The sequence below is a fragment of the Ptychodera flava genome, chromosome 7 (assembly GCF_041260155.1).
Source record: "Ptychodera flava strain L36383 chromosome 7, AS_Pfla_20210202, whole genome shotgun sequence".
Taxonomy (NCBI): domain Eukaryota; kingdom Metazoa; phylum Hemichordata; class Enteropneusta; family Ptychoderidae; genus Ptychodera; species Ptychodera flava.
This window is the reverse complement of record NC_091934.1, coordinates 36,183,542-36,201,336: the sequence shown is the minus strand read 5'-3', so window position 1 is coordinate 36,201,336 and position 17,795 is coordinate 36,183,542. Positions and strand designations below refer to the sequence as shown.

The 17,795-nt window shown below is 35.8% G+C and overlaps 1 protein-coding gene across 1 annotated transcript; it reads left to right on the top strand.

Annotated features, from left to right (window-relative positions):
* Positions 1 to 505: 505 nt before the first annotated feature.
* LOC139137429 (phenylalanine--tRNA ligase beta subunit-like) lies at positions 506 to 17,340 on the top strand. The gene is made up of 15 exons (XM_070705522.1): positions 506 to 675; positions 2,424 to 2,479; positions 4,417 to 4,514; positions 5,053 to 5,182; positions 5,865 to 5,980; positions 6,628 to 6,736; positions 7,099 to 7,249; positions 8,117 to 8,249; positions 8,722 to 8,835; positions 9,395 to 9,501; positions 10,384 to 10,565; positions 11,830 to 11,922; positions 12,610 to 12,792; positions 13,762 to 13,852; positions 14,688 to 17,340. Exons 1-15 carry the CDS (start codon positions 618 to 620, stop codon positions 14,837 to 14,839), a joined length of 1,773 nt encoding a protein of 590 aa, XP_070561623.1. The 5' UTR covers positions 506 to 617; the 3' UTR covers positions 14,840 to 17,340.
* Positions 17,341 to 17,795: the final 455 nt, after the last annotated feature.

The following is a 17,795-nucleotide window of genomic DNA, read 5'->3' as shown; positions in this document are numbered from 1 at the left end:
CCTCTCTATTCTCTATAGCGGACCCACATATTGATTTATGCTACATTCTATGTTTTAGCTTTCTTTAATTGTTCTTCGAAAAGTTTGCTTTTCATTCACTATGTTGGTCTCTCTTTTGCCTTCCTAGTTGTCTTTATTGTTGCTGAGTTGTTTGTTTTTACCTTGTTCTTTTTAATGATAAAAGTCTGTATTCTAGTCCTGTAATTATCACTTGTTTGTTATTTATACTCAGCAGGCGCAGGCTCTATTAAGGGATGGACCATTTGATATTGGGGGTCTGGAAGATTGATAAGACAGCATTTTTTCACCTGATCCATCGAACATCAGTTTTTTCCACATTCCCGCCTTTTTCTCAAGCCTTCTCTGTCTGGCTTATTTTTTCACATACATTTGCTGGGATACGGAATCTTTCTTTCGAAAACCTCCCAGATCGTCCTGGATTAAAGGTCCACCCCTAATGATGCTCAGTTCCAACGTTAGAGCGCCACCTACGGCAGCTAGCGAAACAAAATACTTCCGGTTTTTCTGACCCCGGTCCCTAGTTTCATCAGAATTACACTGCAGAACAACTCTACTTACTGTCAAACCACACCTGAGAACGCACCAGAAAGTCAGCCATGCCGACCATAGGAGTTAAGAGGGACCTGCTTTTCGAAGCCCTTGGTCAGACAATGAGTGAGTTAGAAGTTCTGAACTAAACTGATTGCTATCTTGTATTACAGCTGTGTCTGCTAAACGATGGGCCGGACCGGACACGTGTGTCTTACTTACTGTTGGATATGTACTGTTGTACACTGTACAGCAAAGGGATCGAGTGTTGCCGTTCAAAGCCTGTATTTGAGAGTACCTGTGCACAGCGAGGTGTTTCGATAGTTCAACGATACAACTTAGAAAATTGACAATTTAATGATTACTAAGACAATAATCTTATATTTAAATTGGCCCCAGAATTCATCATGCCAACGACCATATCATCGTCGCTCTGCAGCTCTGCACTCATTATAATTGATTAATTCTGACGTTTCACTTCGATTAATAATATGCTAAAATGTAATGGGGCCCACGACTAACTTTCGGTTTACGTTTCTTATAAATTGTGGAAGTTTTCTCATGCTATGATTTTTTTGTGTTATTGTTAGGAGCTTTCTTTTTGATGTATGACAGTGGCTTCGAAATTCTTATTATGTGTTTGTTTATGTGTTTGTTGTCTACATTTGTTTTGTTGTCTGCGAAGTGTATACTATACATGTTGCAAACGATTCCCACTTAAAGTAACACAGCGACTATATCCTTAGCATGCCACAACAATTATGCAAACAATGTGTGGTAACAATAAATTTTCTTTTGGCTTCTGTGGTCATGCCTACGGGCGACCTTTAGAAAAGGAAGTATGTTCAATGTAGTTTTGTACTTTTGCAATTTCAAACTTCATGCATTGATAATTAGTGAACTGCAGTGAAAGTCTTTTCCAACATAATGTAACAGTTAAATTCAAGCAGAATGCAAATTAAATTGCAAAACCAACCTCCCCATGGTTAGTGTCAGAGGAACCATAGTGTACAGAACTAAAGGGACTGTTTGCACAGGTACAAACAAGAACCATAAATACATGTATAACAAGATCAATTAAAACATGCACTCACACTATGGAATGCAGCTGCCGTCTACTCACAGAGAGGTTATCAAGATAAGAAATATCATAGACCCTAAAAACGGGTCTATGGAAATATGAAAAGCAAATTTGACTTTTTTCCCTATAGTCATGAACTTTGTTGTATCTTTTAACATTTACTAGATCCCACAGTTCTGATTGAAACTGTGACAGGAAAAATTTCACTCTTTCACTGAGGAACATTGTCATACCTGAAAACAAACAAAAATGAATCATATCTGTCAAGAATTGTGTTACATTGCTGTCATTGTTTCTCAAGCCAGACCCACTGGGAAGGTTTCAGCAGTGAAACCAAGAGAGGTTCTAGTATTCAAAGCCTTTGACGACATGAATAGTTGAGCAACTTTGTCGACACCTTTAACTATAGGCTCAATGGATGCATATGTTGAGACTACTGGCCATCACCACACGTACATCTATTTTTGGAAATGTGGGGTGAATATTGTTGGCAGGTCTGCAAATTGTGGCCAATTAAAATAAAATTTCTGAAACGACGAAAATGTAAGTTCATCTTTCAAAACAAAACTGCCATTCAACAATCTCTACATTAAAAGTGTATGATACATAATGTCATCATAGCAAGTAGATCAGTGATACAATATATGATAAACAAGGTCAACTACATCTTTGAATAATGAAGTCCACTTTATTTCTCGCTGAGTGTTAATTATTCATATGGTCACTCAGGCAGCGTATTTAATTATCATGTGCAGGCACTTGCTGATCATAATGAATTATTTATTTTTGGCAGCTGACGATGAATTTGATGAACTGTGTTTCCAGTATGGTCTTGAGTTGGATGAAGTGGTAAGTACCTTCATTTGACCTTGACTGTTGACAGTCAGCAAAGGTGAACGTGAAAAAATTTATGCCATAGCTATGATCAGTGTAGATTCTAACAATCCGTCGGTGTTAAAGTGGCATGAAAGTGGAGACTCGAGTTGTGAAATATGTGAGGAGATAGAGCAGTGTTTTTTCATGGTACAGAATCCCTTAAGTTACCATTTCTTTATAGTCCCTTATCCTCGTAGCATTGATATACCAACAAGAACATTAATGATATTACTTACTTGAGGTAAATAGAGTTTCATGACTTTCATGTATTGTAGATTTTGATATTTTACCTTCAGTACCTAACTTACGATTGATGTGGATAGGGAAGGTGTCTTTTCACCCTTCCTGAAGTCAACCAAAATAATGCCTATTTTGTCACAGCAATGTGAACATGACTTCTAAAAAATGCCTTGTAGGGTACTTCAGTTCATTTATTTGACTATGCACATTTAATCAAAAATTTTAGCCCCGAAGTAATCAACAAAGAGCAGTGATTATATGAAAAGTGAAAATATCATTTGCAAACTTGTTTAGTTTCACTTTGTATTGTTGACAGTTTCTTTCTGCAGGCAAGTGTTTATTTAGCTTGATCCTTTCAGTCAGAAGAATGCAATTAGGTGATTGGTCATCAACATTGTAGGGCTGTCTCATTTATGTAGGGTATAGTTCTTGATAGCATTCTTGAGGGGTTAAATAAATTTATAATCAAAGGTATGAAAGTGAAATGAGAAGAGGTGATCACTGAATCACTCAGAGCAGTGAATAATAACAATTTAATTTTTGAATGATAACTTTTAAAAGAGGGAATGCTGGAATATCACTTCATATTGATAGATTACCTGTTTCTATAATAGCATCTTCCAGTAACCTTAGCAACGACGTGCATGCTATGTGGGTTTCAGTTCAAAGGTCAAGCCAACCAGTGCAATCAACCGTGAAACCTGCCACAGTTCCTTCAGCAGTTATTGTAGTCACAGTGGCTCTGTCAAATGCTGCCACACATGAACAGGAATTTTCTGTTTGAAGTAGGCAGTAAAATTTACAACATTGTACGCATTGTAGTGTTGTTATGGTCTCGGGTCAGTACCAAATAATCAAAACAAAGTAGTCTAAGGAAGCTGATGCAATCCACTTTCAGTGTTATGTTTTCTTCAGTGTCCATTGTACTGTAGGACAAGTTCAACTGCATTGTGAAATGATTCTCTCACTCACCATGCATACCTTGCACAAGTAACTTTTGATAATTTTCCCTTCCAGAATATGTCATGTTAAAATGTTGGCATTTCACCTTGTAAACACAGGTTGTAATTTAAGTCTAGGTTTTGTTTGACAAACACTTCATTGTAACATATCTATAAGATCTCACATTTAAAACACTGGATGGAATACATTTATACATCTATCCATGGGCCAAATGAGAAAAGGTGTTTTTTCTCTTCAAAGTGCATATTGTTATTGATCTGGCATAACATGTTGTTAGAAGTTACCCTAATAGCTTCATAGCTAGACTTGGTTAAAATATGTGATTTGTGAATGTGTGAGTTGGGTGAACGCGACAATTTGTTTTCTGTTTTCATACGAAATGTGTGAGTATGGTAAACTAAATGAGTGGAGAGAATGCGATATACAATTTATAGGGAATTTAACCCAGAATCACACCGATAGAAGCTAAATTTACTATTGCACAGACTCAGAGGTAACGCGCATTCAATCGATAGGAAAATCTGACGTAGCCTACCAAATTTCAAATAGGTTTGTATGAAATACATACAGAAGAGACATAGGAGAAACTGTTGCAAATTAATATATTTTAAAAATTCACCTTCTTGAACCAAGTCTACTTCACAGCTTCAACATCACTGGTACATGTACCTTTTATTTGTTTGTTTGTTTGTATTTCTTTTCTCCAGACATCAGAACTGCACATGCTGATACGAGAACAGGGTGAGGACAAAGCCGGCAATGCATCAGATGCTGTCATCTATAGGATTGAAGTGCCAGCCAACAGGTAAAGTAAAATGTCATCATTGTTGTCCAAGCATTTCTCACTTTTGACGAAGTTCAGAATTTTCCAATGAATCGGCAGAGCCTGCTAATATATGATTTGATAACATGCTAAGGCTTTATTATTTTAATGGCTGGAGCTTATCTGAAAGCAAAACACAGTTAGATTAATATTATTTTCAACAGTTCTGGACTAAATAACATTCTTGTTGGAGCTATATGGTAGAATAGGAAAATTACCAAAGGGCTTTACTGTACAATATCACCTTCAAATTTGGGTAAATACTGTATTGTATTGAGAAAATTATCAAAGAGAGCAGACGAACAAAATGAACTTGAAAAGCCATAGTGCTGACTTATACTGAAAATAAATTTGTAGTGTCATGTTACATAGACTGGCATTGTCCCATAAGCAGTACCATAAACCAAGTTCATTTTATGAGATAAATGACTGGTGATTTTGTTGTCAGACCAAATGTATGTTGTCAAAACCCATTAAAATTTCCATAAACCAACTCGCATCTCGCTGGTGTTATTTGCAGATATGATCTGTTATGTATGGAGGGTTTGGTCAGAGGACTTCAGATCTTCAAGAATAAAATCATGGCACCCAGATACAAGACGTTACCACCCAGTGATGGCACTATGCAACAACTTATCATAAAGGAAGCTGTAAGTAGCGTGAATTCTCTCATTCCTGACATAGAGGGCCTGCTTCCTTTAATTTTCCCTGCAGTTATTAATTGCCATTACAAAGTATGCTCAACTGTTTCACAGATTTAACCATCACATTTCGGTTTCTTTATTTTACTATTTTAATTCCATCTGCCTCAACAAAGGCGCCACTTTCTCATTATTGATTAGTATTTTAAATTTTGTATCAAAAGGGCAATACAGTGAAAGATAGAAGTCATAGGTTTGAAGAAACCACTGTTATCAGTATATTCAGATCTATGATGTTGCTGTTTACAAGAGATAATATCATATTTGCACTCTTATCATCAGTGACAGTATTTGGTCAGAGTGGAAAGCTCATTAAGTTGATTGCTGAAGGAAAACGTGTAGCAAGAGGACAAATAGATGAGTAGCTGTGATGTCATCTGCTTTTATAAGAAGACAGAAAATCACCAGCGAAATTCTAGTAGTGAGATTTTGCGTTAGGAACATTTAAAGACTGATGTGTAATGGTTCATTTGCAACCCAAAGAATCAGCTCTTTAGAGCTCTTTACTGGTATTTGCCTTGAAATTTCTTTATCCTTTGTAGTTGTTTTTATGCTCCCATGTCATATGTAATGTGGCAGGGGTATATTCGAATAGTTAAGAAACTGTCTAGATTTTTGTTCTTTTTTGTAGACTGGTCAAGTACGTCCATTTGCAGTGGCAGCAGTTTTGCGTAATGTCACCTTCACTGTGGAAAATTACAACAGTTTCATTGACTTGCAAGACAAACTTCATCATAACATATGCAGGTAATGAATCTTAACTTTCCAGACACGCTCTGTGGGTTCATTTTAAGTTCATGGCTTTATAATTTATTCATAAGAAAAAGCAGATATCACATCAGGGTTTACACTGAAATACAAAAAACAAAATGTGTTGATCACCCAGACAGAAGAGCTGCAGACTCACTTAATCCTTGGGTAGGAAACACAACAGTAGCACTGGTGTGGCATTGGTTTTGTACATATATGTATTGTGTGTGGTCAATTGCCGTTCTTTTCACAAGAAAATGGTATAAGTTATAACTAGCACCTACAATGTTCCTGTAATAGTGATCTACCAAGACCAGAGGCTCTGTTCCGTTTTTCTTACCGATCACTGCTGTGTCTTTTCTAAGACCAGTTCCTCTGTTATGTTTTAGGAACCTGAATCTGTATCTGTATGTGTGGGATATTAAATAACATATTTTGTGTGTATTGGCAAAGAAAACGTGATGCATATGAAGTTGTAAGTGCTAATGTGAAATCAGCTGCACTTTTGAGTGAGAGCAACTTGTGTACAGAATGAAATGTGGCATTTTAACTCAATTATTTTATTTTGGAAGAATTTCGCACAGAAAATGTGAGTATCAAGTTTATTACAGGTAGGTGTGACCATTGATATGTTCCTGTTTCAGAAAACGATCTCTTGTTGCCATAGGAACACATGATCTAGACACAATTCAGGGACCATTCATCTATGATGCCAAACCACCAAAAGATATCAAATTTGTACCATTAAATCAGGTAAGAAGAAAGTAAAGCCACACTTTGTGAAAAAACAATATGTCCTTTGTGTTTTCCAGTATCGTGGTCCTGTTGAGTTTTGGAAAAAAAGATAGAAATTGACAAGATTGTACAATGGAAGGGTTCACTATATAATGTCATTCACAATTAGAATCACAATTTTGGGGTTTTTTTTTTTATCTTCTTTCATTTCATTTCATCTATTGACAGCCAATGGCTGCCCTCTATCGTGCTATTCCATGAAATGTCCCCCTCCCCCAGTGATATCACAATCCATATTAGAACTTGCTGGACTGCCCAACAGAATCGTCCAGCATATTAACTTGAGAAACTGACATTCCTAAATTTTCTGTTCTTTTCAGGCCAAGGAATACACAGCGGAAGAACAGATGGACCTGTATCGTTCTGACAGTCATCTCAAACATTACTTACATATTATTAAAGATAAACCAGTTTATCCAATCATCTATGATAAAAATGGAATTGTACTGTCCATGCCACCAATTATCAACGGTGAGTTCTATTCTAACAATTATCAAAATTTATTGCCAATGATTATGTAGCTGAAAGTTCCTTACATTTTTGGCAAGTACCTAAGTACTCCAGCAAACACCTACAGCCCTATTCAATTTTCAAATGTTTCCACATCAGGATGTCTCCATGACAGTCCCTTTTTAGACAAATTAAAGTTCAAGGACTCAATCCCCAGGATCAAGTTTGTTCTAGTCTGCAAGAGGATTATGGAGGTGTCGCAGCCTTTGTTTTCTATTGAAATTGTAATCCAGTGTCCTGCCAGACAATCTGACGCCTGAGCAGGCCTTTAAGGTTTGTGTGAAATCAGAGTCACCTTCTGACATTAACCCTTTTCCTGCCAAGTCCACATTTCACCACCAGGTCAAGATCATTAAAATTAATGAAACACAACATATTCCATATATGTGTATTTTAACATACCGTACTACTGTACATTTGAAAGCTGTTGAAAACATAAATACTGTAAACTTGAATTTTTTGGACTAAAGATGCTATAACAGACCAAGCCAAGTGGGTGAAAATACGTCATTTTTTGGCTCAATACCACTTTTTACTGACTTGGCTGATGGGGAAGTGATACTGTCTGGCAGGAAAAGGGTTAAAGATATTAGAAATTAAAATTTATAACAGTTTGATGACATATCTTGTCAAATGGAACGTTTGGAATACAGTTTGATTTGCAAGATCATTGAAAATTGAGTGTGGTGGTTAGGAATGTTAACCCTCTGAGAGAAAAGGGATAATAAAAGCAGTGTAATAATAATGCCAAGCAAATAGTAGTTAAGCACAGAATACCTGTCTGTTCCTTTTTGACACTCAGTCTGATAATTTATTGTCTTCTCTCAGGAAATCACACAAAGATCACACTGAAGACAAGGAATGTGTTCATTGAAAGTACAGCTACAGATCTGACCAAAGCTAAGATAGTCCTAGACACATTGGTCACCATGTTCAGTGAATATTGTGCTGAACCCTTCATGTAAGTGTTCCTTGAAATTACGCTGATTCTGTTAACCCTTTGAGTGCCATAATTGTTCCCATCAAAATTTTAGTGAAACATTTTTACCAATTTTCATGATTTTTTCTGTAAATTTTTGATAATTTTGAACCAAATGGACATCACATTTCATTTGCCACAGTTTGTTATCAAAATTTTGATAAAAATCTGAAAAATTTGATGTGAACATATTTTCTGAAGGTGACAAAAGTTGAATGGCGTTCAAAAGGTTAAAGATTCCTTCAACATTTATCATTATTGTTTACTATTTGTTATTTTATATCGGAAAACTCACTTTCTTCGGGAAAACAAACGTTACTTTTTCCAATTGTCAGATACACATGATATCAACAAATGATAATTCAATTCCATCTGTCACACCATGGAAATGTTATTCAATCGCATGCAAAATCTGACAATCATACTTAATACTTTTATGTTTTTTTCAATACAGAGTTGAATCAGCAGAAGTTATCAACCCAGATGGGTCAAAGGTTGTATATCCAGAACTTGCATACCGAGAGGAAGTTGTTTCCGTAAAGAAAGTCAATGGATCTGTGGGAATCAGGTAAATTTCAACTTAATTTGTACAAGGAAAGGTGAAAATCCCAAGTGTAAATATTGATTGCTGGCAGTAGATGCTAAGACAACCAGACAATGACAATGCGCCATTATGAGACCTGCATATAGAACAATACACAGTAATATGCTTTGCATAAATGACTATAATGCCATACTTTAAAGTGCAATAGCTGTAACTTTTGATGATTTTTCACTATTTTTGTTTTGTTTGTCAACTGAAATATGTTGTTCTTGCATATCAATGATTACATAGCTGAAAAGTCCTTACATTTTAATCTATGTAATTTCATCCAAGGTCTAATTGCATAATCACAGTGATGGAGGCAGTCAAACTCGAGCTATTTCAAGTTGCAGTCAGTATTTCTGTGACAATTTTGAAATCCTTTTGGGCTAAAAGCAGTGGTCCAAAAACGGCCACCAATAGCTTGATTAACCGTAGCTTAATTGACCAGTCCAAAATGAACTTCTTTAAGCATTTTGATGTAATTGTCATTCAGTGCATTTTATGTACCGTATTTATTTTGACTACATAAATCTCATTTCAGTGAGGATGCCAAGTCTGTAGCTTCACTTTTGACAAGAATGTGTCTGAAATCAGAAGTCCTGGAAGATGGTGAACACATCAAAGTAGAAATTCCTCCCACCAGGCATGATATCCTTTCCGTCAACAATCAGACCCCAGGGTACTGTGACAGTTGTACATATTTGTATAGTGCAGTCACAGTCAACTTACTTTTCATCAGAGCTTGTTGTATATAACAGTTGTCAAGTGGAAGCTGCGTAGAGAGAACTGCACTGTTTTTAACTTTGTGAAGGTGTTCAAGGCTTGTTAGTTGTACTTTACCTGAAGGTATCCCCATCTGTGACTCACTTACTACCATACGTAGGTTGTGTCATTCCCATTATCTCATATAGTGATGTATGGACCCATATACAAGAAAATGCTATTGGAAAGGTGATGGATTGCAAATTTGTTCTTAAATGTCACACATCACTGTGTTTAAGTTGAGTTGTTCACAGTGACAATTTATACAATTGTATGAAAGTTCAATGCTAACAATAATGTGAAGATATCCATAAAATTAGGAGAATATATATCAGGTTTTCAAGCTGTTATAATTATTCTTAATTTGTAATTTAAATTCTGAATCAATTGTTCAAAGATCACATTGTATGAATCATTTCTGCATATCGATCTCACAAATTTCAGTAACACCAAATATCCAAATTTCAGCCGTGTTGAGAAGCACTTTTAGCCACGAATGATGTAAAACTGCTGTCTGAAAGGATGTATTTTAGCGTCTTTGAAAGCGTTGACATTAGATGAGATTTTTGTGTCCACGGGTAGAGAGTTCCAAAGGATAAGAGTGGTTTAGGGGCGAGAGCGGCAACCATAGAAGTAAGATTTCACAGACATATTATATCTGATTAGATGAGGTCAAATTGCTAGTCCACTCTTGATTTGTGTTTTGTAATTTTGATTGGAAAACTTATTTTGATATGCACACTCAATACTTCCTTAACACTACAATACATGTAATGCATGCATGTGACATTTATGAAGACGTCGCAGTAGCTTATGGTTTTAACAACATTGAGGAGAGAATGCCAGCCTGTGCCACCATTGGAGAACAGTTTCCAGTCAACAAACTATCAGACCTGCTGAGGCACGAGATTGCTGGTGCTGGATTCACAGAGGCGCTAACTTTTGCTTTGGTAAGTGAGTTTTCATATTAAAGGTATACATGCACCTGTAATCTAAATATGCCCATATATGGTCAAGGGGGTGTTCCTTGGTATTCAAAATGCCCATTTGAGGGTGCTGTTTTTAAAAAGCGGCCACCCACTTAAAATCTTTGATTGGTTAGATTTTCTCTTTCCATGGTAACTGTGGCAAAATTGGAACAGGTGACTGAATACCTTTAAAGTGATCCATTTTATGTGTGCTTCAGGAAATGTGCACTTTTGTTAGTGTGTGTGTTATGGTTACATATTACACATTTTAAGTGTTGTGGTGAGTGTGTGCTATGGTTAAACCCTGGCTCAAAAAGGCCCAGGATCGGGATTAATTATGGTGTTAAGAAGATTATGAGGTGTTTCTGTTTTTTGTTCTCCTTTGAAATTGCAATCGATGACTTATATAAATATGTTGCTAGATTTTTGGATTTAAGTGTGTGCTTTGGTGAGTATATTTGATAAATGTGCACTACTTTAAGTGTGTACTTTCACAGGTGTGTGTATTGGTAAGTGTTTGCATATTTGGTATCTGTGCTTTGGTAATTGTTTACTTTGGTAACTGTATTTTGGTAAGTGTTGTCTGTAGAAGTGTGCTTTGGTAGATTTGTGCTTTTGTAACTGTGTTTTGGTTGTGTCTGATTGGATGTGCTCTTTGGCAAGTCTGTGCTATGGTGAGTGTAAATGCTTCAGTAAGTGTTTACTTTGATAAATCTGTGCAGAGCATATCTGCTTTATTTGAGTGGTTCAACAAAGTTCAAGTGACAAGTTAGTACAATGCATGTACCAAAACATTTACGAAATACTTTGTTCATTTATCTGACTACTAGTATTTATTTACAGCTTATGAAAATAGTTCTGAAGACGTCTTTATCGAGATTGCCTATTTACAAGTCATTTTAGATACCAAGTGCTTACCAGAGAAGCTAAAATATATGTGATTGGTGGCAGTGTTGTTTCAATGTCATTGATTTGTAGAAGAGTCTTGTCTATCTAATGGTCATACATGTATGCAGACATGCACATAATGACTGATCAACCAGAGTTTCGTCAAGATTGCACTGGACAGAACCAGTACTTTTGTAAGAATGCGGAGAATTTTTTCTTGAGAGTCAAGTACAGTAATAACATAAGACACAAACACCATCGGTGTCCCATTGTTCACATATTTGTATCTGACAAACACTTACAAAGCATAGTCATTTCACACTTCTAATTCTCTACCTTGTGTTCTTAATATCATCAGTGCTCAAGGGAAGACATTGCTGATAAGCTGAACAAAGATTTGGCCACCACAAAGGCAGTCCACATAGCAAATCCAAAAACGGCTGAATTTCAGGTACTTTTGTAAAAGAGTGATCAAAAGTTACAGCTACTGGCCCTTTAATAAAAGACATCACAGATGAAACTCAAATCACATTTCGGAAGGCTCCATTAACTTAGGAATACCCTACTTCCCTAGAGGATCAATTTCACAGACCTGCCTTTCCTACAATGGCACTACAATAGCACCAGCTGGATTAGATAAACATAACAATGGAACATTCACACCTTGAGGATTAAAGTCTTCTGTTTGTCACCCGAGTTGCTCAGGCAAGGACTCGGGTTTCAGGTACCATGCAAGTTAATGCAGTCATCCCCTAATCATAATCTCCTTTTTTGCAACCGCTCAAGTGACACCAGCATTATTTATTTTAGTTCAGGTTCTTTCCAAATGTTTTACAAAGCACATCATGCTGTACAGTGTACTTATGAATCAACTGAGATTGTTGAGAACGGTACGTGTCCCTTGTGTCTGGCGATGTCACGCAACCATGACCGAATTTTCAAGCACTTGACAATAAACCTACCACAGCAATGAACCATAAATGTGTGGTGTTTACCTTTGACCATTCATAAAAATGGACTCAAAGAATGGACAATGCAGTTTTAAAAAAAGTATAGCAGCATCTCAGTTGACACAGAAATTTCACAGATTTTGGTTCAATTTTGACATGACTGTCATGCTCTTCTCTCATATGAACAGGTTGCCAGGACAACACTATTGCCAGGGTTACTTAAAACTATCGCATCAAATAAAAACATGCCCTTACCTCTGAAGTTGTTTGAGATCTCTGATATTGTTGTTCAAGACCCAGACAAAGATGTTGGTGCTCGAAATTACCGCAACTTGGCAGCAGTCTATTATAATAAAACTCCTGGTTTTGAGGTGAGTGCTTACCTATCAGGTAAGGTTTAACCTGTTCACCCCTAATTCCCTGTACACAGGTCCGCAATCACCATTGATAACAAAGGGTCTGGTCCAAACCATAGTGGTGAAAAGGTAAATCATAAAAAGAGCATGATAATATCGCTGTATGTAGTAATGAGAGATATTGGATTTGAACACTAAGATAAATTTCTTGAATCACATTTAAGAATAATTCTGTATTTAGGGAAAGTAAAGATTTGTTTGGTGAGTAATCAAATATAACATCCAGTTTTCCCATATTTCCTCCAAAAGCAAAGGATTTACTGAGTATTGTGTACCACATTTTACAAAATTATCATCTTTATTTGACCACTATTCAGATAATTTATCTCATTCAAACATAGACACAGGCATACAGTGTGTATTCACGTGTTCCTTGCAGATAGCATACAAGCCATCATTCAGTTTCTGTGACAAATGTATCTGCACTTAATGTGGTTCTTGATTTGTACAGATAGTTTGTTACATCAGTGCAAGAAGTTTGTAACTGACATATTTTGTTGAAATTATTCTTCCTTTGGAAATCACCCAGTCTATGCATTGCTGTATAAGCCAAAATTCAACCAAAGGAATATGTTTGTGTAAAACCATTATTCAATAATTTAAGGACAGGTTTCACATCCATATTATGCCTACAACTATGAAATACACCACGTTTTTCCTGGTATACCTGTCAAATACTGAAATTTGCAGATATGACCTTAATTCGCTGAATTAAGTTCCAATCATAATTAACAATCTGTCAGGCATCATTAGTATCTATAGAATTTAGAAAGTTCTGTTTCAACCACAAAGGAAAATTCAACACCGTATTTATAAAGAACTTTTGTCGATACCATCATTCGGAAACTGTGTTCTTTCAGTAGCAAAGTGCAATGTATGTATCTGAATAAAATTCCACTTGACTTGTATCCGTTTTTCCATCAGATCATTCATGGTTTGCTGGACAGACTAATGCTATTACTGGAAGTCCCATTACAGAAGGATGATAAAGGATACTACATCAGAGCTGCAGAAGGTATGATAATTTTTTTTTTTTCATCAGGGTGACTTGATATTCGTGTGTTGTAACAAACCACCTCTCAGGATCATGTTCAGAAAGGATTGTGGATAGTTTCCATCCACATTGTGTAGATTAACATAAAATCCTGCACTGCTTTGCTGCCCAGGTACGGAGCAATTATACAATATCCACTGTGATTATTAAGAACATATCAAGTAATGCATTATTTAAGCGATAAATCACACCCAGTGACTGTATACCACAAGATTTTAACCAGTTCACGACACATGCACGAGCAATAGTGAGTGCATACATGTTCATGGGCAAAATCGAGTGATATACTCATTGCTTAGATGGTTTATTGCTATTCATAACATTACATTGAAATTCTGGCTTGAAAAATTAAAAGGAAATTTTTCTCTGGCTGAGAGCTCGTGCCTGTTTCAAAACCCCGCAATATTATGAATATAGCAGTGTTATTTGTACGTCTTGACCAATCAGATCACAGTATTTGCAACATCAAAATACTGGTATGATATAATGTATTATAGAGTGTAACCCATGCAAGTCAATCATTGAATGGACTCTGTGAAATCCTTTGCTGCTGATAGTAGTAGCATCGTGGTGATGTTGATGGCTGTTTGATCAGATCAACACCATTGTAGATGTTAACTATAACATTACAGGCTGTTGTTTTATATAATTCTTAGTAGGTTAAGTGTGACAGTAAGCCAGAATGTAACTGGAAAAGTATAGTGTTACCTGTGGCTATATTTCACAATATTTTGACCAATACGACACATTACATATATATGAAGTTCACTGTATTGTTTCTCTGTAATTTTCACAGATTCCACTTTCTTCCCTGGCCGCTGCGGAGAAATTGTGGTGTACGGCAAAGTGATTGGAAAACTAGGGGTCCTACACCCAGATGTCATAACGAAGTTTGAACTGGCCATGCCGTGTTCAGCCCTAGAGTTCAATCTTGAACCATTCCTCTAAGATTTTAAATAGTAATTTCTCTATATAGTAGAATTGCACCGTGTAAAAACAAACCCAGCCCTGTGTGTTGCATTTGCTGCCTTTTGAAGTCACACCTTTAAATGATTGTGTAATTCTTAATTATGGTAGAATGCGCCTCGGGGACAGATATTCAGTCCCAAGCTTTTACAATATTCTTTTGGCTGAACACTTTGAAGCTTATGAAGTAAAGACAGTTTTCACCTCTTATTTGGTGAAAAGCAGGAATTTTATTTTCCTCCAGAGATAACACAAATTTCAAACATTGGTAAATATTTGGTAATTTGTTTCTCTTGTACCAAAATTTGCACTGCAACCCTCAATTTTTATTCTTGATTTTGAAAGAGAATGGTCGAACGGTTGCTTTGGGAAAATTTGAGCAAAAATTTAAGTCTTTTCATTTTGGGGGCACAAACTACATTATTGTAATGCTTCCCATCTGACAACATCACTCGGAGCAAACTCAGGTCAAGCCACAATATTTTGTGCTCCGTGAGATACAATTGTTGGCCCTCACTTGGTAAGATCTGCAATCAGTCCATTCACAGATGTCACAGATAAAAATCTCAGAGAGCTTTGCTTCCACAGTCATGTTTTGAGATGTCAAAAATATCAAATACGTTCAATTAGTCTATATGTATGACCCTTTTCTCTCAACATCTTTGTCCTGATTTTGTTTTCAAGAATATTTTCTCTGCGCAAGAAAAGTGGACAGCCCAAAGCAAGGATGTGAAAGTCCAAGCAGATTTCACCTATTAACTCCTATAATGTTTACAAATCATCTCATGCGATTGGTTAAAATAATTGCATTTTGAAAAGTAAGGCATACATTTGAACAGTCACCACATTTGAAGTATCCGATATATTCCAACCTTACAGCTATAAAGTATAATCCATGTCGAGAATATTTTGCTGAAGTTTGTAAAAAGTTTTCCAAAGTAGATAGATACCCATCAGTAACCAAGAAACAGGCTTTGAAAATTTTAATCATGATTGGTCAATATGCAGTCGCCATCTTGGCTGTTGCCTTCTGGGAAGACACTTCTTAAGTGCATTTGCATGACTTTACAGTAACATAAAACTGAATGATATTTTGGAATTTTTGTTCTAAATTAAACAATTTACCAAAGAAAAGTTCCTATAGTGGCAATTCAGTATAGAATTCAGTGAATGTGGCTGGCTGTCACTATTAAGAATACATTCAAACTGATGAATTCTGACTAGTCAAAATACCAGGATGTAACTTCAGGGTGTAAGGTCATGTAGGGATCAGAAAAGCATGATGAAAATGATGTGTTGGAGTTGATTCCATATTTATTCAAGTTATGAATTTCACAATTTCATGTATGCTCCCAACTAGCTGTATACTTACAGAGATTCACTCAAAAATGACAAACACAGAGTCTACCAACCGATTAATCTGATTGTATTGACAGAGAAGGAGAATACAATACAGGACAAGAAAATGTATTGCATGACAATACTTTTTAATGAGTGTAAAGTAAATATAACATGTATTGACGTTTACTGTAATAAACGAATCAATTAAACAATTGTGAAACACTGAGTTCATTCAAAACAATAATTAATCAACAACACCCTGATTATGTTACATCCACAATGATTATGTAGATCATTCAATTTTTAGCTCCCATATAATATGCATATGTATATATGCAAATGGGAGGTATTCGTATAAGGTGGAAAAATGTCGTCTGTATGTATGTATGTATGTATGTATGTATGTATGTATGTATGTATGACCGTCCACATCAAAAACTCCTAAACCGTAGCACCTACTGTCTTAGTATTTGGTGTACAGGTGCACCTAGGGGTGGAGATGTGAATTTGTTCAAATGAACATGTCAGTGCCAAAAATATGCAAATGAGGGGAAAAAAAGGAAAAATCCTGCAAATGGCTAAAACTCAGTAAGCATTGGTCAGATTTGGTTGAAACTTGGTATGCAGATTTTTTTAGGTATTCTAAAGTATGTGTGCAAAATTTGGGATGAAATTTGCATGTTTGTATTTTTAGGGTATTTTTTCCGTTTTTAGTCAAAAAATCTTGTTCTCTGAAATCGCTCGTCTGATTGCTATGAAACTTCATATTCATGTTCCTCAGAATGACCTCAGTCATGCTTGTACAAATTGTATTGATATTGTCATATTTGTAATTTTGGGCAATTTTCCCAATTGTTGAAAAAATGTTTTTATCAAAAACTACTGATTTGATAGCTTTGATATTTAATATACAGGTATCTAAGATTAATCTCAATATAATGTATTGAAGGTATGTTGAAACTGGCAATTTTTTTTATTTTTGGGGCAATTTTGCCTTTTTTGGTCAAAAAATTTTTCTCCTAAAACTTGTGATCTGGTCGCCTTGATATCTAGTGTACAGGTTCCTAGGGTTTATGTTAATTAGATATATTTAAAATTAGGATAAATTTCTGCAATTTTGTATTTTGGGGGGCAATTTTTCTCATTTTTGGTCAAAAAATTTGTTTCTAAAAAAAATTTACCAGTCTGATTGCTTTGATATTTAGTAAACCGGTTCTTAGGGTTTTTGTTAATAAGATATATTGAAATTAAGTTGAAATCCGGAATTTTGAATTTTTGGGGCAACTTTGCGAAACTCAGTTTTATTGGGATATCTTTCATTTTGTATTTTTTAGATTTTGTTTGGTAATTTTATACCTACTGGAACTAAGAGTATATAATGTGGTGGTTTAGTAAGCATTTGATATGCTTAACTTTATTTGGTGTTGAAATGCGGTAAAAAATCCTGGCAGATTTTGAAAAAGTTCCAAACAAATGCCAATAAAAAATTCAGCCAGAGAAGGTTTGATAAAAAGAAAAGGTGGGAGAGTGGATCGGATAAAAAAGATAATGTACCTCATCGATCTTCCAGACACCATCCCTTATCAAATGGTCCACC